This window comes from Abramis brama (assembly GCF_963993115.1).
Source record: "Abramis brama genome assembly, chromosome: 12".
NCBI classification, from domain to species: Eukaryota; Metazoa; Chordata; class Actinopteri; order Cypriniformes; family Leuciscidae; genus Abramis; species Abramis brama.
The window spans coordinates 14983436-15010211 of record NC_139974.1 but is presented as its reverse complement, the minus strand read 5'-3'; the positions used below and the strand labels follow the sequence as shown (position 1 = coordinate 15010211).

The following is a 26776-nucleotide window of genomic DNA, read 5'->3' as shown; positions in this document are numbered from 1 at the left end:
CCCTCAAAGACCTGTTAGTCTGCCTTTAAAATGTCCACCTCCACTCCAAATTAGATGCACCTGTTTGAGGTCGTTAGCTGCATAAAGACACCTGTCCACCCCATACAATCAGTAAGAATCCAACTACTAACATGGCCAAGACCAAAGAGCTGTCCAAAGACACTAGAGACAAAATTGTACACCTCCACAAGGCTGGAAAGGGCTACGGGGAAATTGCCAAGCAGCTTGGTGAAAAAAGGTCCACTGTTGGAGCAATCATTAGAAAATGGAAGAAGCTAAACATGACTGTCAGTCTCCCTCGGACTGGGGCTCCATGCAAGATCTCACCTCGTGGGGTCTCAATGATCCTAAGAAAGGTGAGAAATCAGCCCAGAACTACACGGGAGGAGCTGGTCAATGACCTGAAAAGAGCTGGGACCACCGTTTCCAAGGTTACTGTTGGTAATACACTAAGACGTCATGGTTTAAAATCATGCATGGCACGGAAGGTTCCCCTGCTTAAACCAGCACATGTCAAGGCCGTCTTAAGTTTGCCAATGACCATTTGGATGATCCAGAGGAGTCATGGGAGAAAGTCATGTGGTCAGATAGAACTTTTTGGTCATAATTCCACTAAACGTGTTTGGAGGAAGAAGAATGATGAGTACCATCCCAAGAACACCATCCCTACTGTGAAGCATGGGGGTGGTAGCATCATGTTTTGGGGGTGTTTTTCTGCACATGGGACAGGGCGACTGCACTGTATTAAGGAGAGGATGACCGGGGCCATGTATTGCCAGATTTTGGGGAACAACCTCCTTCCCTCAGTTAGAGTATTGAAGATGGGTCGAGGCTGGGTCTTCCAACATGACAATGACCCGAAGCACACAGCCAGGATAACCAAGGAGTGGCTCTGTAAGAAGCATATCAAGGTTCTGGCGTGGCCTAGCCAGTCTCCAGACCTAAACCCAATAGAGAATCTTTGGAGGGAGCTCAAACTCCGTGTTTCTCAGCGACAGCCCAGAAACCTGACTGATCTAGAGAAGATCTGTGTGGAGGAGTGGGCCAAAATCCCTCCTGCAGTGTGTGCAAACCTGGTGAAAAACTACAGGAAACGTTTGACCTCTGTATGTCATAATTCAGGGGCGGAAGCAATATGCAAGTAAACTCTTTTATTGTTGGTCAGAAGACACAGCAAAAACACACGGGTGGGCTGGTGGCGCAGGGACTTGATGGTCAGCGTGGAGGTGAAGACAGGTGACGGTGAATCCAGTGAAGTGAACATCCAACACGACGAACACCACGAAAACACCGAACAGGACACGATCTGGAACTGGAACCGGAAGAGCAGACGACGACAACACACTGAGGACACCAAAACCAACGATCTGACAGGGAAAGGAGAGTGCGATGAGTTTATATAGCAGAGATGATTGATGGTAGCTGATGAGGGGAATGAGATCAGGTGGAGTGCTGATCAACTGAACGAGCAGCCACGCCCACTCACACACACCCACACACACCAAACAACAAATACACGAGACACGAAGAAACCAGTGAATTCATGAACCGTGACAGTACCCCCTCTCCTAGGAACGCCTCCTGGCGTCCCCAGACTCCCTTACCTGTCGATTGTAATCATCGATAAGAGAGTGATCCAGGATGTCTCTGGCAGGAACCCAACTCCTCTCCTCCGGACCGTAACCCTCCCAGTCCACCAAGTACTGGAATCCGCGTCCCCTCCGCCTTGAGTCCAGAATGCGATTAACCGAATACGTAGGTTCCCCTTCTACGAGACGCGGCGGGGGGGGAACCGGGACGGGCGGATTAAACTGAGAACGAAACACGGGCTTGATTTTGGAAACATGGAAGACGGAATGAATCCTCCTGTACACTGGAGGGAGTTTGAGGCGGACTGCCACCGGGCTAATGATCTTGGTGACAGTGAATGGGCCAATAAATTTGGGAGCTAGCTTATTAGAGACGGAGCGGAGAGGAATGTTCTTAGTAGAAAGCCACACTTTTTGACCAACGACGTATACGGGAGGCTTAGACCGGTGGCGATCGGCTTTAGCCTTGGTGCGCGCTCCCGCTTGGAGTAGAGTCTCGCGGGCTCTAGTCCAAGTGTGGCGACACCTCTGGACAAAGGCGTGAGCGGAGGGAACCGCGACTTCGGATTCCAGACTAGGAAAAATTGGTGGCTGGTAACCTAGACTACACTTAAACGGCGATAGGCCCGTAGATGATACTGGTAACGAATTGTGGGCGTACTCCACCATTGACAGTCGTTGGCTCCATGAGGAAGGATTCTTGGAGACCAAACATCGCAACGTTCTCTCCAAAACTACCGTGTTACCCTGAGAGGGTGGGAGGGCGGTGATAAAATCTAGAGCGATGTGGGACCAGGGTCTCGAAGGGATCGGCAGCGGTTGAAGGAGCCCATCTGGGGGTCGATTGGAAGTCTTACCAGTGGCACAAACTGAGCAAGCCAAAACAAAACTGTGAACGTCACGAGCCATACGTGGCCACCAAAATCGTTGCTTAACTAAAGACGTGGTACGACTGACTCCTGGATGACAAGCCACATTGGAACAATGACCCCACTGAATGACGTTGGACCGTAATTGCTCTGGCACAAATAACCGGTTCGGTGGACAACCGGGCGGAGGCGTTACCCCTTCTAAGGCCGTTCTGACCTTCGATTCGACCTCCCATGAGAGTGTGGAGACAATTAGGGACTCCGGAAAAATGCACTCGGGAGTAGACGGGCGATCGGAATGGTCAAAAATACGTGACAAAGAATCGGGCTTGATGTTTTTGGAGCCCGGGCGGTACGAGAGAGTAAAGTCAAAACGTCCGAAAAAAAGTGCCCACCGAGCCTGCCTAGAGTTCAATCTTTTAGCGGTTCTAATGTATTCCAGATTCTTATGATCAGTCCATACGATAAAAGGTACCCCCGACCCTTCTAACCAGTGACGCCACTCTTCCAATGCTAACTTGACTGCCAACAACTCTCTGTTACCAATATCATAATTACGTTCGGCAGGGGACAAACGATGAGACAAAAACGCGCACGGATGCATTCTGTCGTCTGTAGGAGAACGTTGGGATAACACTGCACCTACCCCCACCTCTGACGCGTCGACCTCCACCATGAACTGACGTGATGGATCAGGGGTAACTAGGATGGGGGCTGAAACAAAGCGGCCTTTCAGTTTGGCAAACGCAGCCTCGGCTGCGTCTGACCACCTGAACGTAGTTCTGGGGGAGGTCAAGGCGGTCAGAGGTGAGGCTAGTTGGCTGAAATTGCGAATGAACCGCCGGTAAAAATTGGCGAACCCCAGAAACCTCTGTAGGGCCTTACGGGAATCCGGACTTGGCCAATCCACCACAGCCTTAACCTTCTCAGGATCCATACGCATCCCCTCAGACGACACAATGTACCCTAAGAAAGGAACAGACTGTGCATGAAAAGCGCATTTCTCCGCCTTGACAAAAAGACCATTCTCTAACAACCTCTGAAGCACTCGTCTGACGTGCTGAACATGTTCCTGGAGAGACGAAGAAAAAATCAATATGTCATCCAGGTAGACATAAATGAACTGATCGACCATGTCTCTCAGCATGTCATTGACGAGTGCCTGGAAGACTGCTGGACTATTGGACAGCCCAAAAGGCATAACCAAATATTCAAAGTGCCCCCTGGGGGTGTTAAACGCAGTCTTCCATTCATCCCCCTTCCTGATGCGGACCAAATGATAAGCGTTACGTAAGTCCAGTTTTGTGAAGACCGACGCTCCCTGCAACCTCTCGAAGGCTGAAGACATCAACGGCAAAGGATAAGTATTCTTTACCGTGATGTTATTCAGCCCTCGGTAATCAATGCAAGGTCGCAGAGAACCGTCCTTCTTCCCCACAAAAAAGAACCCCGCCCCCGCAGGAGAAGAGGAAGGTCGGATGAATTTGGATGCCAGAGAATCAGAAATATATTTCTCCATGGCCTCCCTCTCGGGAATAGATAGAGAGTAAAGCTTGCCTTTAGGCGGAGACGTACCTGGCAGTAGATCTATTGCACAGTCATAGGGACGATGCGGAGGGAGAGAAGCAGCCCGAGACTTACTGAACACTTCCTTCAGGTCCAGATACTCCGCGGGCACGTTTGATAAATCCACTGCCTCCTCCTGAAAAGCAGAAACAACAACAGACGGACAGGCAGACGCAAGACAGGACTCATGACAAAAACTGCTCCACTCCAACACTGATCTCTGCTGCCAGTCAATCTTGGGGTTATGCTTGATTAGCCAGGGGTGACCGAGAACGACAGGTGCAAGGGGGGAGTCCAGGATGTAAAATGAGGTAGTCTCTGTGTGATTGCCGGATACAGTGAGTGTAATGGGTCCAGTGGTGAATGCGATGGTGGGAAGGGCTTGACCATTGAGGGCGTGCACAGCAATGGAATGGGTGAGTGGTAACAGGGGAGCGTGAATCTTGTGAGCGAATGTGTAGTCCATGAAGTTACCTTCTGCCCCGGAATCCAAAAGTGCAAGACAGTCGTGAGTGTTGGCTGACCATCTAAGTCTTACCGGAAGGAGAGTAGATGTTGATGAGGTCTTCTCAGCGGAGATCCCACCCGACAGTAGCCTCAGATTTACTGCCGGGCTTGCCCTTTTACCGGGCAGTTGTAAGCGAAGTGACCAGCAGTCCCACAGTACAGGCAAAGGCCCTGGGATCTCCGCCTTTCCTTCTCCTCCCGGGAAAGCCGAGCTCGCCCGACCTGCATGGGCTCGTGATCGTAGACGGGGCTGACCGCGTCCCCGCCGCTGGCTTGCGTGGTCTCCACGGTGGTTGAAGCCCGAACCGGTAACTTCATCCGTTCAACACGAGAGAGACGAGAATCCACGCGAAGCGCCAGGTCGATGAGTCCGTTGAGTGTAGCGGGTAAATCCAACGCGTAGATTTCTCTCAGGACGCGGTCAGCCAGCCCATGCAGGAACATGTCCCACTGCGCTTCCTCGTTCCATTGACACTCAGCCGCCAAGGTCCGGAACTCAATGGCATAATCTGATACGGATCTGCTTCCTTGCTTGAGATCCGCCAGGGTTCGTGCTGCTTCTCTTCCCGCGACCGCGCGGTCAAACACCATCTTCATCTCGGCGGCGAGTGTCTGGAACGAGGCACAACACGGATCTTGATTCTCCCACACCGCCGTCCCCCACAGAGCTGCCCTCCCAGTCAGCAGTGTGAGTACGAATGCCACTTTGCTTTGTTCTGTGGCAAATGTTCTGGGTTGCAGAGAGAAATGCATAGTACAGCGTGTTAGAAAAGCTCTGCAAAAATTCGGCTCACCACTGTAGGGTTCAGGGACCGGTAGACGGGGTTCTGACTGGGAGGCGCTTGATGGTGGAACTGGGGGAGCGGCCGGTGTGGGTGGTGGCGCAGTGGGAGCTCGTAGATGTTGAAGCTGCTGGGTGAGCTCGGACACCTGCGCCACGAGAGCTTGAATGGCCCGACCCGACTCCGTAGATGTCCTCTCTTGAGCCTCTATCAGAGAAATGGTTACTCTGATGAAGTCATCAAGCGAAGAGGATCCACTTGCTGCTCCCATCGTCTGGTCAGATCGTTCTGTCATAATTCAGGGGCGGAAGCAATATGCAAGTAAACTCTTTTATTGTTGGTCAGAAGACACAGCAAAAACACACGGGTGGGCTGGTGGCGCAGGGACTTGATGGTCAGCGTGGAGGTGAAGACAGGTGACGGTGAATCCAGTGAAGTGAACATCCAACACGACGAACACCACGAAAACACCGAACAGGACACGATCTGGAACTGGAACAGGAACTGGAACCGGAAGAGCAGACGACGACAACACACTGAGGACACCAAAACCAACGATCTGACAGGGAAAGGAGAGTGCGATGAGTTTATATAGCAGAGATGATTGATGGTAGCTGATGAGGGGAATGAGATCAGGTGGAGTGCTGATCAACTGAACGAGCAGCCACGCCCACTCACACACACCCACACACACCAAACAACAAATACACGAGACACGAAGAAACCAGTGAATTCATGAACCGTGACACTGTAATTGCAAACAAAGGCTACTGTACCAAATATTAACATTGATTTTCTCAGGTGTTCAAATACTTATTTGCAGCTGTATCATACAAATAAATAGTTAAAAAATCATACATTGTGATTTCTGGATTTTTTTTAGATTATGTCTCTCACAGTGGACATGCACCTACGATGACAATTTCAGACCCCTCCATGATTTCTAAGTGGGAGAACTTGCAAAATAGCAGGGTGTTCAAATACTTATTTTCCTTACTGTAGCTGATATAAAAAAACGGGATGACTAGTACTTTCCTACTACTTAATTCTGAAAAAACAGAGATTCTAATTATTGGACAAAAATAATCTAGAATACTGTGTAACACTTAATGGCTGCTCTGCCAACAAGTCTTCGTTGTCGGTTAGGAACCTGGGTGTGCTCTTTGATACCAATCTTTAATTTGAAAGTCACGTTTCTAGTATCTGTAAAACCGCATTCTTCCATCTTAAAAATATATCTAAATTATATCATGCTCTCAGTGACAAATGAACAATTAGTTCATGCGTTCATGACATCAAGGCTAGATTATTGTAATGCTCTTATGGGTGGTTGCCCTGCACGCTTAATAAACAAACTACAGCTAGAGTTCTTACCAGAACTAGGAAGTATGACCATATTAGCCCCGTTCTGTCAACACTGCATTGGCTCCCTATTAAACATGGTAAAATATTGCTGATTACTTACAAAGCATTAAATGGTTTAGCTCCCCAGTACTTGAGCGAGCTCTTAACGCATTATAGTCCTTCACGTCTATTGCGATCTCAAAATTCCGGCGAGTTGATAATAATACCTATCAAAATCGACTGCTGGCGGTAGATTCTTTTCCTATTTAGCACCAAAACTTTGGAACAGTCTCCCTAACTTTGTCCGGGAAGCAGACACACTCTGTCAGTTTAAAATCTAAAAACACATCTCTTTTACCTAGCATACACATAACACATTATAAACTTCTATAATTCAATGTTAGGCTGCATAGATTAGGTCAGCCGGACAGAGATGGGCACAAATACATCAAAAAGTAAGTACAAATTACAAATACTTACTCATCAAATGTATTTAAATACAAAACAAAATACTGCTGTGAAAAAAGTATTTAATTAAAATACAAGTAATTTGTATAAATAAGTCTCTCTGTTTATCCCAAGGTTTACCGCAGTCCGCCGGATCCAGGCCATATCCAGATCTGATGAAGGACCTGCACCTGGACGTGACGACAACGCAGTCCTGAAGTGTCAACTGGTCTCTCCCCTGTGAAGGCCCCCTTCCCCTTCCTTTACCTCTGTACCGATGAAACATTGTCAAAATAAGTCCGGTTCACATGGCTACGTGGAAGCGATAAAAAATTCTGTATTATACATTTTTGAGGCCAGACAAGTAATTTGTTGAGGTCAATTTGTAAATAAAGACTACGCACCTGCGCACATATATATTCAAACACGTATACTTACAGACTAAACACGTAATACGCACGCTGTCAGTGTTCTCAAAGGTTCACGTTTTTTTACGTTTGTGCAGAGATAACTTTTCTTTTCTTTTTTTTCAAGGCTTGCACCATGGAACCTATTTCAAGGTTTGTGTTCTCGAGCCACCAGGCACTGCTGTTGTGCAAAATGAGTGGGCCGGAGCGCATTAAGGGTTTTCTGTTAGAATGATGTTGTGCAAGCGGCCCCTAAGTTAATGACTAATGATCTTTGCAACGGAAGTGAATCAATCAAAACTTTAGCTGGACAATAACTTTATTGAGAGCTGCTGTAAAGCCAAAACAATCTCTGTTACTTTAATTTCCTATTATCACTGTAAAGTTGCTTTGAAACAATCTATATTGTTAAAAGCACCATATAAATGAAGGTGACTTGACTTGACTTAATATTAATTAACAACATATACTTACGATAGGGTTCGATTTAGAGTTTGGTTTAGCGTTAGTTGCATGATTTACTGTTATTACTAATAATAAGTACATGTAACATGTAACAAGAACACTGTAAAATAAAGTGATACAGTGAGCCATTGAATCATTAATTCAGTTGATTCATTTAAAAATGCTGAATCATCCAGGAACTAAACCACTGCTGTTCGGTGTTGTAAAGTTATTTTGTGTCTTTGTTTGGAACAATTTTCATTGATGGATCAACAACAAAGTAACTGGCAATACTGTATCTAAAATGTAGGCTAAGTTACTCAATAGGCTATATAAACTTCTTGGTTACTGTTGTATAAAATCACACACATGTAAATTGTCCTACATATACAGTACTTGTCTAAAGTAAAGGCTGGTTATCTGAAAAAAAAAAGCAGTTACACTCACTTGCTCGCAAAAATGTCTGACTCACTATTTGCAATTATTGCTCTTGTTTCTTCTCCCATTCACTGTGTCTGACTGGTTTAACATGTTACATAAAAGCCTTTATGTTAAAGAAAAGCGTCCAAAGATAAGAACGTCAAACTAATTTCGCTCCACTCAAACACCAATTGTCTCTTTTCTCTTTTTTTCCACCTCTCCCTCTCTTTCTCCTTATCTTTTTCTCAGGGCGGTTTTACAATGTCTTATTAATCTATAAAAACATGGAACTTCACTTTTTTTGTAATGTTCTTTTGTTTTTACAAAAGTCTGTTTCTGTTCGCTCTTCATAATTGTTATTTGACACTGTCCATTCCTACGCTTGAGTCATGGACGTTGGCAAAGACAGATTACTAACTGAACAAATTGGGGCCCCCATGAGAGGGCCCTTGTGGCCAGACACCTGAAAAAAAGCTACTGCAAATGTAAAATAAATGTAGTGTAGACATACTGACACTGTCTGAATGTATGCCTGTGACTACTGGTGCAATGTGAAATGAAGGCAGAAATGTCCTTATAGCACCAACAGCAGTGCATCTCAATGCTGTGGTACATTTGTTTCTTTTGCAAATGATTACAAATAAGGTGTTTATTCTTGTAACTGCCACTTCATATCTCACAATTTTAACTACACATATCTGTGGTGTAATTTCTTGTTATTTGGAAATAGAAAGCGCTTCTCACAAGTGTAAACCTCTGCATTATATCATATTCCATCCAAGTTAATTGTGTTTTATTACCAAAATATTACTGCACACTTTGAAAACATAACAGCGTAGTCTAATGATAACACTGTCGTGGGGTTCAGATGAAGAAAAAGGTTTTAAAAAAAATAATTTTCCACAAACAAAAGGTTCTTTAATAAAACAAACTCAGGTAATTCAATAGCTGGAAGGGAACGTAACAGCATGTGCGACCGAGGACCCTGGTGAAGCTGCAGAAGGAGCTGAAGGGGTTGAAAGCCGAAGTGCAGCGGAAGGCTCAAAAGTCCGCCACGCAGGCAGGGTGATGTCCGACCAAGGTGGAGCCGGTAGGACGAGGAAGCATTGCGATGCACAGGGGACGATGGTCCCAGGTGGAGTCGAGGGAGGGACGAGCCAAGGCGGAGTTGGGAGTTGGGAAGTTGCTCTTGCGGGATGTTTTAATACCAATCTTTTCTCACGGCATTGTTTTTGGGCAGAATTATGAGAGAGCCTACTCCCTTGGATGAAAAGAACCCCACGCATGGATGGTTTTAGGATGCTTCACTGTTGGCACGACACAGGACTCATGGTATCGTCCGCCTTTTTTCTTCTCCAGACAATCGATTTTCCAGATGTCCCAAACAGTCGGAAGGGGGCTTCTTCAGAGAAAATAATTTTACACCAGTCTTCTGCTGTCCAATCCTTGTACTTCCTACAGAATTTTAGTCTGTCCTTGATGTTGTTCTTGAAGAGAAATGCCTTTTTTGCTGCCCTGCTTGACGCTAGGCTGTTGTCCAAAAGTCTTCGCCTCATTATGTGTGCAGATGCACTCGAAACCACTTGCTGCCAATACTGAGCAAGCCCTGCACTGGTGGTGACATGATGCCATAGCGGACTCTTCAGGAGGAGACGGTCCTGGGACGTCCTGAAGCTTTTCTCACTATTGTTGAACTTCTTTCCTTGAAGTTCTTGATGATCCGGTAAATGGTTCTTTTAGGTGCAATATTCTTTGCAGAAATTTCCTTGCATGTGTGGCCATTTTGATGCAAAGCAATGATGGCTACACGTCTTTATTTGGAGGTAGCAATCGCTAACACAAGACCACAATGATTGGAAAGACATCTTATCTCCTTTTATAGCAATCAGTCTGCTCTTATAATCCAATCAGAATAATAGACTAGTTTATCTGACTAGTTCTTGTTCACACTTTCCCATGTGCTGATGATAGGATTAGTGAAATGATGTTAGCTGGTCGTATTTTTGTGCCAGGCCCAGTGCAAAAATAAAATAAAAACAGTGTTCTTTTCTCTTTTTTTGCCAATGAAGCTTTTTGCAATTATTTAAAATGCATTCGAAGATTCGATCACTCTGCACAATAATCTAGAAACAATGTGAATCAACACCACAACAACTGAAGCAACAAACTTTGATAAATACAAAATTTATGTCACTGCCAATCACTTATGGCCAAAGCAGTCAATGAAAGTAAACAATTTATGAAAAAAAGCAACAACAAAAAAATGATTTAAATTATAAAGCATAATTTAAAATAAGAAAATAAGAGTTTTTCTCTATTTTTGTCATAAACTGCCTAAAATATTACATGTTGTTCAATGCTTATGCTAACTTTTACAACTATTTAAAAAAAAAGCTCACAATTGTGTCAAGAGGAGGCCTCCAATGAAGCTGTTGTCCCAGGTCTCGTAGGACCATTATCCGTCCTTGGCGGTTGGTCTTCAGAGGCAGAGACCATCATCAGAGTGCCATCATGTGTCTGAGTGTATTTGAGAGTGTCTGGATTCAGTAGGCTGGCAAATTGAAGTTTTTGGATGCAAAAAACGACAGAAATCATCTTTTATTACTGTCAAGCAAACTTTTATCGATTTTGCTCAGCTGCGTGATTCCACGCTGGGTCTTGTCTCCCCCTTCACACTCATGGGCTCGGCGTGAATAAATAGCGTCACCAATCCCACAGTCTTCATCTCTGCTCCCTCACTCCTCCTCCTCCTTCTTTTTCAATCCTTCAAAGCACCACTGAGCAGAATAAAGGATTGGAGAGGAGCAGAAGCACCTCAAGTCACGGCCACAATGCAGTCCCAGCGTCGATTTTCAAGCCTTTTAACAAAGAAATTGAAAAAAGCAATTGTCTTGACGCACTTTTAGGTCTCACTGCTTTGATTCCAGGTAATTGATGTTGTTCTTTTCAACATCACACAATATAGACTCTGACAATTGTGTGGCAATCTGTCAGGCTTATGGGAGACTGAGAAGAGAAACTCTTAAGGCGACACTTTACAAGGCTTCAACGAAATTCAATGTAATATAAACAGACTAATAATAAAGTCTGAACAGAATCAAGAAGTGCCTTGTGATTCATAGTTCGCTGGACAGTTCCTGACTTAATATAGCAAGTTTGCAGTTTGAGTAAAACTAATAAAGTATTAATAAAGTAATAAAAACTCGACTTCTTGAAATATATGATTGATTGACAGCTGCTTCGTGTGACGAATATGAGCTATAACCTAACACGGGTGAATATTTTTCAGGTCTATTTTCTACTATTTTCTGTTCTTCCCCAAAGCCTGTCAATCACGACACCATGGTGACTCCTATAGAAGTACATCAGTTGCTCTAAAGACCTCAGAAAGGTTTCCATGGCAAGGAGATTAGACTTGAGAGGAGGTATATATTTTGAAGCTTTCCTTCTTTCCTTGCATTTTTATTATGGTCTCCACTGACAGGGAATTTGTGACGTGATTTCATTGCGTCTAGTCTTTAGATTAAGGTCATCAGGAAGATGTAATTTATACAGCGTAGACTGATTAGATGAAAAAAGATTATTGAAGGCAAAATTACAACAAAGGATCTGAAGTTAGGCATCAGGGTTGATGTCAACACACACACACACACACACACACACATACACAATCATCAAACACTCACACTAAATCGATATGTCACCTTTCAGATCAGACATCATCCCTTCCGCTAGCTTACTCCAGTGTTCTCTTTGGACACAGGTGTGTGTTTGTAGATTGTTTGCGTTCCCTTGGACACCTGCAAGCTTGGGTCAAAAAAGATACAAAGTGTGTCATAAACAAATGAAGCCACATCAATAATCTGAATCACAGCAGTTCGTGATCTCTGCTATGACAGACCAAGGTTATTCAAGAAATATGGCACGATAGCAAATTGCTGTCTTAATCACTACTGCGATTACTTACTCATTTTAGCTCAGAATTCAAATGAATGCACTGTATCGCAGCAAGGAAGAGAATTAATCTGATTTCAATGTGAATCACTTTAGTGGAGCACATCTGCTGAATCTAATCAGATTAATTAAACATTTACACCAGCTCCTTTATATGTAATCCTGTCCCGATTTTCTTCAATGTCGTCATTCAAAGCCTCAATTGGATGGTAATTTTATATTTTGTTAATAAACCGCTGCTTCTCATTTTTCATGCGATGCATTTTTAATGAGTTCAAAGAGCCTTTTTGATTTCTTCTTTCATTCTTTTTTTTTTTTAAATCAAAGAAATATATGGAAAGAAGCAGGACAAAGCAAGCGTTTCATTATTGTGGACTTATCACATTATTACAACACTGCATGTAGGTGTGTTTGTGTGTGTGTGTGCATGGGCGTATTTAATTAAGCAATTTCCCCTCCAACAAGTCACTTCTTTTGAGCGCATATGATTGGAAAATCGATATTTTAACTGCAATGCATTTCATAATTTTATGCATGCAGCAAAGAGGCCACAGGGCCTGGTTTATGGCACTCTAAATGACAAAATCAGTTTTAAGCAAATATGGTATATCAAGTATCAAGAAACCCTCAAGGGATTTAAGTATAGCTGAATTTTATAATGTTCTCTTTCATCAATTCAAATACAAATAGACTTCACAAAACATTTATTCATTCAAACTAAAAATCTCCAATGACAAATTGTTCTAAATGCACCAGATTCGGGTTGTTGTAACCCTGCTTTTAAGGTTCCGTAATGAAAAAGAGTTAGTTGCAGGAAATTAAACCTTAAACCCCAAAACAAAGATAAATGTAAGTATATATTTAAGGGTTCTAAATCAAAATCTAGATCATATAATTAAAGAAACACATTAATTAGGAATATACAGTATATTAATTGTTGGGGATATTACACCTCAACACTAAAATTCTACATAATCACTAGTTTCATTCCAGTCGAATATGACATTCTTTCTTCCATAGAACACAAATGGGTATGTTTTGAAAAATGTTCCCACTGCTCTTTTTTTCACACAATGGAACTGGATAATGGCCATGGTCTGTCAAGCTTCTGAAAGGACACAATCCATTATAAAAGCATTAGAAGAAATACACCTTCTGATACCTTTGTGTGTGAAAAAGATTCAGATTTAAGTGGTTATTCGTTAAAAGACTTGGTCCTCATTTACTATCATTATGGAAAAGAGCTGCTTGGACATTCTGCTGCCATGTGGTTTGATCCATGAGGAGGAAGAAAGTTATATTGTTTGGAAAGACATGAAGGTGAGTAAATGAGGATTTTATTCTTTGGGGATAACTATCTGTTTGAGGAATCTTTCTCTGTTTAGAGTGAATGTACAACATGGCAAAGAACATCGGCCAACCAGTGAACTTAGACCCACTTCATGCTGTGTTTCTCCTGCTCTCAGTGTCTTTAACTGATTTCTGTGTAACTAAAGATTTGAAGCTGAGGGATTTGAAGGAGGGGGACAAAAGAGAGGGAACGAATTAAAGATATCATTGACGAGGTAGAGAGGCGAAGGGTGCATAATATAATACGATCTAAATGAGGCTTAATATAAATAGAGGACCAGGCAAAGAGCGGCAGTACAAAAGACTTCTAAATAAATCAGCGAGGTATTTTCAGAGTGTTGGTGGCAATGAAAAATCCACCAATGAGCCGCGAGTTTTATTTCAAGTGTGGTAATGAGAAGAGTCTGTGTTTGGTCTCATCGCCGGTTTTTCATCACCGACGTCACCAAAGGCAAGTCTCACAGGTCACACACACTCGCATTTGCACATTTCATGAGACATACAGATGTTCTCGAGAGCAATTGAGTGGAGACGCATATCAGAACAGAGGAAGAGAGTAGGAACGTATAAAAGAGGAAGTCGTAACGAATCCAATCTAATGGAATCTTGAGAAGCTTAGGATGAGTCATAAAACATTCACAAATACAAATACAGAGTAGCACATTCAAACATATTCTAAATACACACACACACACACACACACACACACACAGAACTAGTCATGCAAAGCACATACAGCAAACCATTCTAGTGGAACTGTACCAATGATTAGGGGTGAAATTGTTTCTTCTTTCTTTCTGCTCCTTAAACAGAAAACGATTGAATGCAAACTACAGAGCCTGCAGAATTCACAGAGCACGCAGCCCTCTGTGTCTCATAGATAGAGCATAAACACTCTTTTAATTACGTACTTTAATTGCTATTATTGTTCTGAACATTACCAAGTAGAGAAGAGGAATTTAAAGCCAATTCATTGAAAACAAAGACACATCTCTCTCACACGGTCACGTTAAAGCTGGTGAAGCAAAGCAGAGGCATGTGTGTCACTACTGACTTCTGCTGGTCAAAAGCAGATACTATATCAGGAATTTAACCAATTTAAACATGAATATTTTTCCACACTGCAGGAACATTTAAGTGAAACTAAAAAGGCAAAAAGTTACAGGACTAAAATATACATTAATATACATTTTGACCTTGATCTGGTCAGACCCTTTAATTTTACATATATACACACACATATATATATATATATATATATATATATATATATATATATATATAGCCACACATATACTTACAATAAAATAAGGGTAATGTTGACTCTAAAGGTGTGTGCTAACCTAATGTTTGTAATGCCACCAAATCATTGATCAGGTGACATGTATATCCTATTGTGTGTGATGTTCACATGCATTGCCTATGCCACTGGGATCCAGTCTCAGGTAGCCTTCTGCCAGAGAGCTGAACCCAGTCAGGCCTCCCATAGCCGCATAAGGAACAGCTCTGCCCACCGGACGTCCCCGTGTCATGCGCTCTTCCCTGGTTTCAACCACCGTCACATGAGCATATCCAGGCTGGCCACAACCGCAAGTGAATGGACTTCGATAACCAGTACACTGAGTGCCTGCATGTATGAACAGGTAACTTTAAGACAAATGGAGACTCATTTTATGTTTTATTGAATGCTTATGTGTTACATGATAAATTATGTTAGCTTTCATTTAATAATATATGGGATGCAATGGTGCAAAACTCACATTTCTTGCACAGGTGCCCTGAAACTTCAGCGTGCTCACTGGTTGTGTGTTTGCATTGGCAGCGTACTTGGTTAGAGCCGTTGATATGAACGTATTCATAGGACACACAGAGACAACCTTTGACCCTACAGGGCAGAAGTATAGGCCTTTCCTTTGGCAACTCCTCAAAGTCTGTGCAGTGTTGTTTATACCTGAGAATGAAATAGAAACATAGAATAATCTGTTTTTGTATATGTGTGTGTACATCAAGTATGTGTATGACTGGTGATCCATACCTGTGTGTACAGAAGCAAGGTGTCTCTGGTCCAATCAGTTTGCAGTCTATCTGTCCTGGGATGCCAAAACTGACGTAAAGGCGGTTTCGTAATCTTCTTGGCACCACTGTGTCTTTGTATTTCTTGTACTCATCCTCTGAAAACATCGTCCCTCTATCATCTTCCCCAACAATCCTTTGTAAAGCATGGCATTCAATGATAGAGAATTACAAGATCACCGTTTCAAACTGACAAGCTTATTACTTGAACTACAAAGGGATGTACAAATCACCAGAACATGAAACAAACGAACAGGAAATGAAAAGATTTTTTAAAAGGTTTTTTTTTTTAAACAGACTTTAGTTATCAGCTCACCGATTTCCTCAAGCAAACCCACCTTCTGTATTCTAAATAGGCCTCCACTGCATTGGTTGCATTTTTGTCGATTTGTATATTTTCCATTCCACAGTGATTATGAGTCTATTTTGTTGTTTTGTCTGTTGATATATAAATTACAGTATCGCGCTGCAACACTGACAACGGACAACTTGTTTGGAACGAAGACTTTTCTTTGCGTCTGTGACGTGTTTCTAGGCAACGACGAAACAACACTGATCAGTTTGTCTTACTATAGTCTAAAAACCAGGTCTAAACCAGGTAAAAGAAAGAAGAAAAAAATATACGAATATAAAAATCTTATCAGTAATGTCCAATATAACCTAATATAACCATTTTATTGCATCTCGACTACATTTCCCATGCTCCCTATGACTTTTACGTAAGTGCGTGACGAGAAGTCTCATACGCGATCGGTTCCTTCAAACAGTTCTTTTAAAGAAAACGATTCAGTGATTCTTTTACGTCATGACGTAGTTGCGTACTCGCGTTATCGCATGGTCCTCGTGTGGCATAGTTTAATTTAATAGGCCACAACTGTCTATGCTGCTTTTTTTTTTTTTTTTACCAGTTTATTAATTAAGGTGTCTGTTGTAATGTCATGCTCATAAAAACATGAGGTCATTTACAACATAAATATTATTTGCGTTAGCAGAAAATAATGCAAGAAATGTACATCTTCTGGCTGAAAAAAGTTTTTTATATTATATTATCCTGTTTTAATAACATGCAGTTTTGATCAAATCATGTTATACGATCAAGTCGTACAAAATCACAAAAAATAAAAAAATAAAAAATCCAGAACGTTTAATTCGTACATGTCTATTCTAACTTTTCTGTCCATTATTAGTCAGAATAGTCACACACGCACATTAATTTGCAAATGACTCGAGAACCGCTCGAAATATTTTTGTTCGTTTCGTGTTCAGTCCAATGTGAAAGAATAGTCTGACCATAGAGGTTCAGACGATATTGTGAAACGACTCATTTCGATAGATTCATTTAGACCGATTCGACTCATAAGAACAATTCATTCACAACCCGGACATCGCTAGTGCGTAACATGACGTCGTATCCAATAGGTCGTGTTGTCACCGCAGGGAAATACTCAACATTTTGCTGTTTGTTTCTAGTTTATCCACGTCAAGCTGCTCCGAATTATTATCTGGCATTTATTTGAAGGCGTTTTAGCTGTAAAATAATTCGCTTCTTACTTTATACAGAGACGCTTACTCTGAAGTTATGCTGCAGTTTGAATAATGTTTGAATATTACTGATTTTTGTAAGGCTGCCAGCCATGCAAACCTGCTAATAAGATGTCAGCAATTTGGAGTCAGCGAATCTGTCACCTTGACTAAAGTATTTAAGGTAATTTCTATATGAGCTATACATGTTACTGTATTGGTTTCCTCAGGCTGTTCCAGCTGTCTAATGTCTTTCCCAACCGGCCTTGTCTTAAAGCGATAATAGAGTGTGTGTAATAGCAATACAGTTGATAGCTTAACAGTGCAGACCCATCGAGCACGTGTCGACGATTGATACCAGCCAGAATCCTGAACTGTTTTTGATCTGCATGCTGCTTGCCTAATGTAAGTGATCCTATTTTTCTGTTAATGCTAACCTTTTCTAAAGACAATATAATAACAGCTGTTATATGATAGCATCAACAGCTAAACTGTTAATAAATAACTTTCTAGCATTGTTTAACGATTAATCATGATCTGTTCAGCAAGGCATGAAATGTCGACCTCAGCGCTTTAACCCAGTTTTATGCTGGGATTCCCATCTTAAATTGCATGTGACTATGCTTTGACAGCTCTGTAAACGAACACAATAGCTTGACAGGGTGGAGCACACTATGTAAACTCCCTGTACTTTGATCACTCTTTGTTTAAGAAAGTCACAAGCTTGAATTTGTCGTCTTGACTAATATAAACAATGTGCAAAAACACTACATTTTTATTTTGCTAGTATTGAGCTGCTGATTTTGTGGTGTAGAGAGTTAGAAGTGGTCTTATTTCTCCCTCCTGCTTTATTAATTTATTTAAAGCATGGTCTCAGTGAGTGATTGATTTGTGATTGGTGGAGAATAGTACTGTGGCCATAGTGAAAGAGAGCGATGACAAGGTTCCCATTCACTTAGGATGGAAATGTAATTTATTCATGCACACTGAAATCTGAGGCTCTGCATAAAATAAAATCTGATATTATTATTATATATGTAAGGGCAAGTACCATTTCATATGATTAATCCACATATTTGCTTGTTTTTGTGTGTGGTGTTTTACAGATATTCATTGCACCTAAACCCCATTGATAAATAGGGATTCCCCCCCCCCCCCCCCCCCCCCCACCCCACACACACACACACACACACACACACAATCTTCCACCCTGTTAATTTCCTAGGCAAAAAAAAGGATAAACAAATGTATGAGATCAGTGACCTTATTACCCAATCTTGTCCCCAGCCCTGAACTTGACAGCCTCTTTTAGACCTATCCCCACCCCATCCCCTTAACTGGGGTCCCATCAGACCTGCAGCATTGCCATGCTGGGCTGTCTGCTGCGTAGGAGCATGTCTCACAAACTTAGTATGTTATTGGTGCTCTTCGGCCTGGCCTGGTGTTTGCTGCTGTTTCACTACACCGTCACACAACCACGCCGGCAGAGCAGCGCAGAGCTCCGCCAACAGATCCTTGAGCTCAGCCATCGCTACGTCAAAGTCCTCAGCGAGGAGAACCAGAACCCTTCAGGGCCCCATGGCACCTCCATGGCAGGATATGGTAAGTATTTACTATTATTCATTTTTTAACCACCCTCATGTCATTCCTGTATGCTGTTTTATAGTGTTAAAAAGCAATGTAAATATGCCATAAAACAGTCCATACGACTTTTTTTTAAGTCATACAATATATGTTTGTGATGAAAAGACCTAAATTGATGTCTGTGCTCTGTGGCAAATGTTGTTGGTTCCCTTGAGTCTTTTAACCAAACAAAATTTCACAGTTTTAACTTGTTACTTGAGTGACACTTTACAATAAAATGTAATTAATTTTCATTTGTTAATACAATAACTATCATGAACTAAAACAAATAAAATAAACTGTATTATAGCATTTATTAATCTAGGTTAATGTTAATGTGTTTTTTTCATGTTATTATATATATACTAAAAATGTTAAATATGTATATTTAAAAATTAAATAAAAAATGAACTACTTAAAAGCTGTAAAAACAATGCTTGTTCATTGTTAGTTCATGATATCTAATGCATTGTCTAATATTTACAAGTTAACCATATTGGTTTCTTTTATGGTTTACACTTTACAATACTTTACAATAAGGTTTTATTTGTCAACTTTAGTTAATGTGTTAACTAATGTGTTGTGAACTAACAATAAGCTTCTTCTTTTTTTACAACATTTATTAATCTTTGTTAATGTTAGTTAATAAAAATACAATTAGGTCACAGTGCATTAACTAATATTAACAAATGCAGCTTTTGATTTAACTTTTTTTTTTAATTAGCAATAACTTAGATTTAAAAAATGCTGTAGAAGTATTGTTAGTTCACGTTAAACAAATGAAACCTTATTGTAGACTGTTAACATGTAATTCTGTAATCCTTTTACGTTATCTTTTATAAAATATGAACATTATTCTTATTCATGCTTTTTCTTCTTTCTTTTCTTTTTTCTTTTGCATGTGAAGCTTATGTGAAGCTTATGTGAAAGCGTACTTAGCATTCTGGATGGGTGTGTCTGAAAGAGCTTTAGAAATAACACAATACTAATACTTTCATTATCTCTTTTTGCTGAAGCTGACTTGAAGAGGACAATTGCTGTACTGTTAGATGATATTCTCAACCGTTTGGTGAAGCTGGAGGGGAAAGTGGATGCTGCAGTGAACGCTTCCGTGCACAACATCTCCCATCCTGCTGCTGGAGCCGGCACTCTCCTTGCTGCCAAAGTTGCTGTTTCCAGGCCCACCAAACCAAATATGCTTGCACACCGGCCAGACAGGCGTAGTGACCCTCTGCAGTTCCTGCCACAATCACCTGACAGGCCACATAAGCTGCACTCTTTGAAATAGAAAACTGTGGCCATGGACATCTTCTGTGTCACTACAGCAAAGCCTGTACAGAGATTAAAAAATATATATAAATATATATATATATTTTTAGACTAAAGCAGCTTTTAGACTTTTTTTTTTTTAGCTGTGCACATGAGTTTCAGCTTAATTGTTTTGTCTTTTATTCATGGATCAGAAATATATTTTATAACTTATGTGCAATATGAAATATAAGACCTGAGAGAGTGATAGGATGATTTTTTTTATTTATATATATATACAGAAAACTGATTTTTGATATACAGATGAGTGTTTCATAATGTATCTGCAAAAGACTCCATGTACAGCATCATCTGCACAGCTAGCTACTGGTGGCGCCTTTTAATCGTTAGGATTACATGCGTTACTACGCATTAACTATTGAACTGTGGATCCAAAGAATATTCTCTGAATAGTTGATTGATGTCTCTATTGCAGGCTGATTCGGGTGGGGATTTACCTCAAAACTGAATGTAGCATTAAGCTTTCAGAAGGAACTGTACACCAGGCTCTACAACTCAACCCATGCAATAAAAGATGTACCAGACTTCATTTGTGTCAGTGTATGCAAGAGTTGAAAACACAGATTTGTACCATTAACGTGATTAAATAAAATTGGAAATGTCTCCAAAGTGCTTCAAATAATACCATGGTTTATGTACCATGTCAATACAATATTATTATTGTGGATATGTCGATTTATAATCTGTAATTTATATGTTTATCCATCCATCCGTCTCCAAACGTTGAGCAGGATGTGACGTAGTAGTTGAGTGATCTCCTCTCATACCAGTTCCCCTCGCTCGCGCTTCAGTTGGTGTGGTCAGCCATTTTCTGCAGTTACAACATTGAGAGCGGAAGTCTTCGGGGAAGAATATCTTCATTTTCATTCTACCAATCATTCATATTTTAAAAATGAGTGATGTCGAGGAGCCACAATTCGAGGGGAGGGTAAGCATTATTGTTGTGTCAACCGTTCTGCAGTTTATTCTCAAATATTCTTTCTTTCTTTTTTTGCGGTAATGCTCGATTAGCGAACAGCTAACTTTAGCTGCCGCTTTCTTTTGTTTATTTACAACTTAAGTGAGCAGATAGATCAGCTGATACATACTTATCGGTTAATATTTCGCAAAACATTTAGTCACTTTAGAGCTTATGAGTCCTTTACAATGTCGAATATCAAATAAATGTAACTACGCTGTTTGTTTTTCACCAGCATGTATTTGTTTATCAGTATGTCCGTTTGGTAGTGTATTACCTGCTGGTCCTAGAATAGTAAGTTATAGTTATTAAAGTAGACATTGAATAGAAATATGTTAATACATGATATTCAATTACTACTACATGCACACAATTGTAGCCTGTGTACTTTTGGTTTCTCTTTCCAACGTTTCTGATCTTTCCCTACCTTCTGTCTCTTACATCATATGATTATATAAGCAAACCAACATCTGTATTTCAAAAGGAGTGGTAAAATTTGAATAGTTCAATTCATTTTTCTCCCTAAATTTCCCATGATCTTAATTGCTCTGAATGTTCTTTTTTCATTAAGGTTATTGGTCGTGAAGGATTTGAAGAGTTAAGGCCAAGAATGTGGAAGAATATTCAAGATAAAAGAAGGCTTTTACAGAGAAAATGTTTACAGAGCAGACGGTTAAGTGGGAAGGGGAAAAAAGAACGGAAGATCGGTCAGATAGAAGCACGCTCGCATTATGTCTAAAGCAGAAAAAAGAAAAAAGGTTTCAGATTGGGGTGAAGAAATGAAAAGGAGAGGAAAAATGAAAACTGAACAAATGAAGACCGAAGAATAAAATGCCTGAGAGAAAGGAATAGCCTATACTGAAAACAGAAGAATGAATGAGTCCGTAGGTTAAGTAAATGCAAAATTTGTGTTCCAAGTGTCTTTCTAATCTCTCTTTGATGATCATTTGCATGTTTGTAGCTTTACTATGGTGATTCGGCTAAAGAAAAAGCATCACAAGGACCTGTGATGACTTAGTAGCCTTTGTAAATGTATCGATAATGTTATTAGCATTTTTTTAAAGCCATTATATAATTTAAGTAATTCTAACACTTTCCTCCACAGCTGTAATAAAGTGTATGTTTGGATTTCTGCAATTATGAATGTGATGTGGCGTAAGTTAGCTTGCTTTGGGAATGTTTGTCTCGTAAATGTTGTAACACATTGCTGTGACATTAGGAATCCCGCTCACCATCCAAATCGGAGCGGGGCAGTCCTGTCCAACCCAAGAACGAGAGCAGGTCTGGCTCTCCCAGCCCTTCCCGAGCATCCAAACGTTCTGAATCAAGATCCCGATCCCACTCCAAGTCCAGGTCAGACCATACATTAGCTGAATGTCATAAAGCCATTTCTTGATTGGCTTCATGTCTGTTTATTTTGCTATCTCTCACTCTCTGTTTTTGGTCCTTTCCAGGTCCCGCTCTCGTCGGCATTCAAATCGCCGCTACAGCCGTTCTCGGTCTCACTCCCACCGGAAAAAGTCTCGTTCTCGCTCCTACAGCCCTGAATACCGACGCAGACGGAGCCAGAGCGCATCGCCCATGTCTAACCGCCGCAGACACACTGGCAGCCGGGTGAGTTCCATGGTTTGGGGTCAAAGTTCAAATGGGCCACAGCTACGTTTACTGCAGTTAAATATAGTTCACTCAAAAATGAAATTGTCATTGATATTGTCATTATTTATTCACCGTAAACCCATGTGCTGTTGTTGTTGTTGTTGTTTTTTTCATAAAAGTTTTTTTTTTTTAATACATTGTATACCAAGTCATAAAATAAATAACGGCATACAGTAGTGGTTCTCAACCAAGGAGCCTCAGCAAACTTCTGGGGTGGCCAGGATCACAATGATGAGGATAGTTCTTGAAGTTTCTGCAATCACAAAATTAATTATGGTTAATTAATTTAATGTATCAATACTCCCAGCTACTGATAAAAAAACACAAATACATTTTTGGGGGAAAAAGCAGCTTTGTCATAATTGCAGCTGAAAAATACTGGAAATATCTAAATGGGGCATATTGTGTTGGAAATTAGGGGAATTTCGAGTCAAAAAGTTTGAGAACGACTGGCTTACAGGTTTGTAACAACATGAGGGTGAGTGAATAAAGACAGAATGTTCATTTTTGGGTTAACTATCCCTTGAAATCAATTCAATTAAGAGCTGTGTGTTCCCGTTTTTGATTAAAAGATTTTTACAATTTTTAACAGCTATGCTTAAAATGTAACACAACTTGATTTAGTTCAAGACCATGTTATATATTTTTAAAAAGTGATGTTTTAAATACTAGTCTCAAACTTTTGAGTCTCTGGTTTTGTACAAAATGCTTGCAAACCCCCATCACAGCCTCACGGGGATGAGCATGACTGTCTTTAATAACCCCTTTTATTCCTTCTTATTACATCAACAGAGCTCACACAGCCATGACTCCAAAAAAGACTCTCACAGTCATGGTGACGCCAGGGTATGTGGACCTTTCTTAACCTTTTAACAATGACCATTAGACCAAACAGGTCTCCATGTTGCTTTTTAAAGGGGTTAAGAGGTCCTTTTGGTGTCTTTTAAGAATCGCTTTGTCCTCCTGCAGTGACTGTGAAGGCCCTTCAGATGGCTCATGCAATGACCACATTCATACCATAATGCCTTAAGAAATGTTTTGTTGGACGGAAAGCTGTAATGTTTGTTCTTGCATTAAAAATCTCTGTAACAGGGGTTATTAAATACTGTCACACAGTTACCCGGAGAAATTTCAGGAAATTAAGCAGTCATGTTGATTTGCCGTCCCACCAGAGAAAGCAATGAAGTATTTCCTGAAAAATGGTACATCCATCTCTGTTTAGTGGTGTAACAATAAACACTGGGAAACCTAGAATGGTTATTTCATACAAAAAGAATGTTGAGCTGCTTTCCATCACGTCCAGTAATTATTTGATGTCATTGCATGTGAATATTTTTTTTGTGATCTAAAATTTGATACAAAGAAATGAATTGCAGCATGTTTTTTTTTTTCTTTTACTTAAGTTAATGTCTCATCAAAGAAGCGATAATGTAAGTTTAATATTTACATATTTATATGAACAGTAATATTTGTAAATAAATGAAATGAAAGGTCATAGACACAATGTTGTATTGTATTATTTGGTGGTTATTACATTTTTGGTGTTTTGAATCATCTGTCTTGTGTTCTAGTGCTCACACCTCTGTCCCTCTTACAGGCCAATCCAGACCCAAACACATGTCTAGGTGTGTTTGGTCTCAGTCTGTACACAACAGAGCGAGACCTGAGAGAGGTCTTCTCACGTTACGGCCCTTTAGCCGGTGTCAACGTTGTCTACGACCAGCGAACGGGGCGCTCTCGTGGTTTTGCCTTCGTTTACTATGAGCGCATCGATGATGCTAAAGAGGTACGTCCTCAACTGTAAATGACCTGCCAACGCATATTCATGGGCTAAAGCCGGGGACACACTTAACGACTGTAAGGCCGATTATGAATGTAGTTTGATACTTACGACTGATCATTCCCAAACGTGCCGAGTCAGAGACGGTTGCGTTCAGTCGTGTTTAAAATCTACTCCAGTCATTGGAAACAGTCTGTAAGTGTGTTCAGTTCAGTCTTAGAATGTTTCAGCTAGTCAATAAGTATGTCCCCGGCATAAGAGGTTTAGCAATTGACTTAATTGTAGCTTAAGGACAACTTCGGATTACCTGTAGTAGCCAAGTGAACACATTGACTTATAAAGAGTTTCCCATACAAAATCGGAAAATATCAGGACATTTCTGTTTTCCAGGACTGGAAAAGTCATGATAATTTCAGTATTGCTATTTTGTATTTTGCTATATATTGCTTGTCAAGTAAAATTTTCTTGCATGCAATAGTAAGGTGAGCGAATAAATTAGTTAAACAGTCTGAATGATCAATTAGTGAATAGGTCTGCAAAACTTCCTTTAATCTTTCAAAACAAGACATTTTCATTTTTATGGTTCAGTGCTCTGTAAATATATCTTGTCTAAAAAGACCATTTGTCCCTCACCATAGGCAATGGAGCGTGCTAATGGCATGGAGCTGGATGGAAGACGCATCAGGGTGGATTATTCCATCACTAAACGTCCACACACACCCACACCAGGGATCTACATGGGTCGGCCCACACAGTGAGTATTTTCCAGGCAAAATAACAAGAAGCAAGTGGCTAGTAGGATGGTTTTTAATGACACTTCAAATATGACTCTTAGCAATGGAGGTGGGAGCAGCAGCAGCAGCGGTGGAGGTGGCCGGAGACGAGACTCATATAATGATCGTGGCTATGACAGATATGACCGATATGACGAGTATGACTACAGATACAGGTAACATGAATATACATACAGCATTTGCCAAAAGTAATTTGTTTTTAATGGCCCTACAAGTTCAATTAAACCATCAAAATATGAGAAAAATGTTTTATATTTTTTAGTCGATTAAATATGAGGAAATAACAAAACGCTATAATTTAAGGCATTTGTCTGACAAAATTATTTGGCAAAAAGCTACAGAAAAAAAGGCGTACATTAACTACAGTTATAATCAGTTATTAGTATTTAGTTGGTTCACTCTTGTTTTTGCATGATTTCTTTGTATGACAGCTGTGACAAAATAAATAAATAAATGTGCGCACAATTTGGCATGCTGCTTTCTCTCAAATAAAACAAATGTTTAATAATATTTGAATAAAGTTTGACTTTATTGACTTAAGGCCACTACTGTGTACTGCAGTGTCAAACATTTGCATTGTGCTAAATTCAAAATCCTTGTGGATCCTGATCTATTCTTCTCTTTTCCAGCAGGAGGCGCTCTCCGTCACCTTATTACAGCCGGTACAGGTCTCGCTCAAGATCTCGCTCATACAGCCCACGTGAGTGGATTTAAACGCCTTGAGCAATCTAAATTTTCCACATATGCCCAAGTACATGACTGCTTTATAAGCCTCAACTTCTAGAGTGTATTACTCATGAAATCCCATCATTCACCAGTTAGGTCACAGAATTGTGTACAATGTGATGGATATTTTAATTATAGACTCATGCTAATATAACTTTTATGTTTTGCAGGACGATACTAAGAAGATCCTGATGACTTCTTTTTGCCTGTTTGCATCAAGCTATACATTTATAAAAACATGAAGTACATGTAAACTCACTGTACTGGAGAGATTTGTTTAATAAATGTCTTAATTTGTAGACTCGCTAGTATATAAGTTTAGGGTTTGTGGAGATCATAAATACTGTCATCATAGGGTTTTATGTGCGAGACTTCTTTTTTTGTTTGTGTAGTGTGCTCGTATGGTGTGATATGAATTTTCTTAAATACTGGGCATCTTTTAGCGGGTATGTATGCTGTAGTAAGAGTGTGTGAGTTGCTGTACATTTGTGTGACAGAGCATTATGTACTTGAGAAAGCAAGCTGAGATTGCCTGTTTATCTGTGACAAAAAAAAACTTTATTTTCGGGATTAATTTGTGTTGCTTTGTTTCTTTCCCAAGAAATAAAGAGCTCAAAATAAAATGTGTTTCTTTCTA

The 26776-nt window shown here is 40.6% G+C and overlaps 3 protein-coding genes across 9 annotated transcripts; 2 read left to right on the top strand and 1 right to left on the bottom strand.

Annotated features, from left to right (window-relative positions):
- Window positions 1-15023: 15023 nt before the first annotated feature.
- fam221a (family with sequence similarity 221 member A) lies at window positions 15024-16238 on the bottom strand. The gene is made up of 4 exons (XM_084129999.1): window positions 16091-16238; window positions 15715-15888; window positions 15440-15630; window positions 15024-15306 (listed from the first exon to the last, which is right to left on the bottom strand). The coding sequence occupies exons 1-4, from the start codon at window positions 16153-16155 to the stop codon at window positions 15071-15073; spliced, it is 666 nt and encodes a 221-aa protein (XP_083986125.1). The 5' UTR covers window positions 16156-16238; the 3' UTR covers window positions 15024-15070.
- Window positions 16239-17128: 890 nt separating this feature from the next.
- On the top strand, window positions 17129-20749 carry ccdc126 (coiled-coil domain containing 126). Of its 3 annotated transcripts, XM_084132180.1 has the most exons (4): window positions 17129-17457; window positions 17551-17678; window positions 18380-18875; window positions 19913-20749. In XM_084132180.1, exons 3-4 carry the CDS (start codon window positions 18641-18643, stop codon window positions 20182-20184), a joined length of 507 nt encoding a protein of 168 aa, XP_083988306.1. In that variant the 5' UTR covers window positions 17129-17457; window positions 17551-17678; window positions 18380-18640; the 3' UTR covers window positions 20185-20749. The 3 variants fall into 3 exon arrangements, with proteins under 3 accessions (XP_083988306.1, XP_083988304.1, XP_083988305.1); XM_084132178.1 differs by lacking the exon at window positions 17551-17678; XM_084132179.1 differs by having other exon boundaries at window positions 17129-17678.
- A 224-nt stretch (window positions 20750-20973) lies between these two features.
- Window positions 20974-26776, top strand: tra2a (transformer 2 alpha homolog). Of its 5 annotated transcripts, XM_084130991.1 has the most exons (11): window positions 21010-21153; window positions 21755-22067; window positions 22403-22536; window positions 22638-22797; window positions 23632-23685; window positions 24243-24269; window positions 24437-24625; window positions 25258-25373; window positions 25455-25568; window positions 26043-26113; window positions 26310-26776. In XM_084130991.1, exons 2-11 carry the CDS (start codon window positions 22056-22058, stop codon window positions 26318-26320), a joined length of 888 nt encoding a protein of 295 aa, XP_083987117.1. In that variant the 5' UTR covers window positions 21010-21153; window positions 21755-22055; the 3' UTR covers window positions 26321-26776. The 5 variants fall into 5 exon arrangements, with proteins under 5 accessions (XP_083987115.1, XP_083987116.1, XP_083987118.1 ...); XM_084130989.1 differs by lacking the exon at window positions 21755-22067 and having other exon boundaries at window positions 20974-21153; XM_084130990.1 differs by lacking the exon at window positions 21755-22067 and having other exon boundaries at window positions 20997-21153; window positions 26046-26113.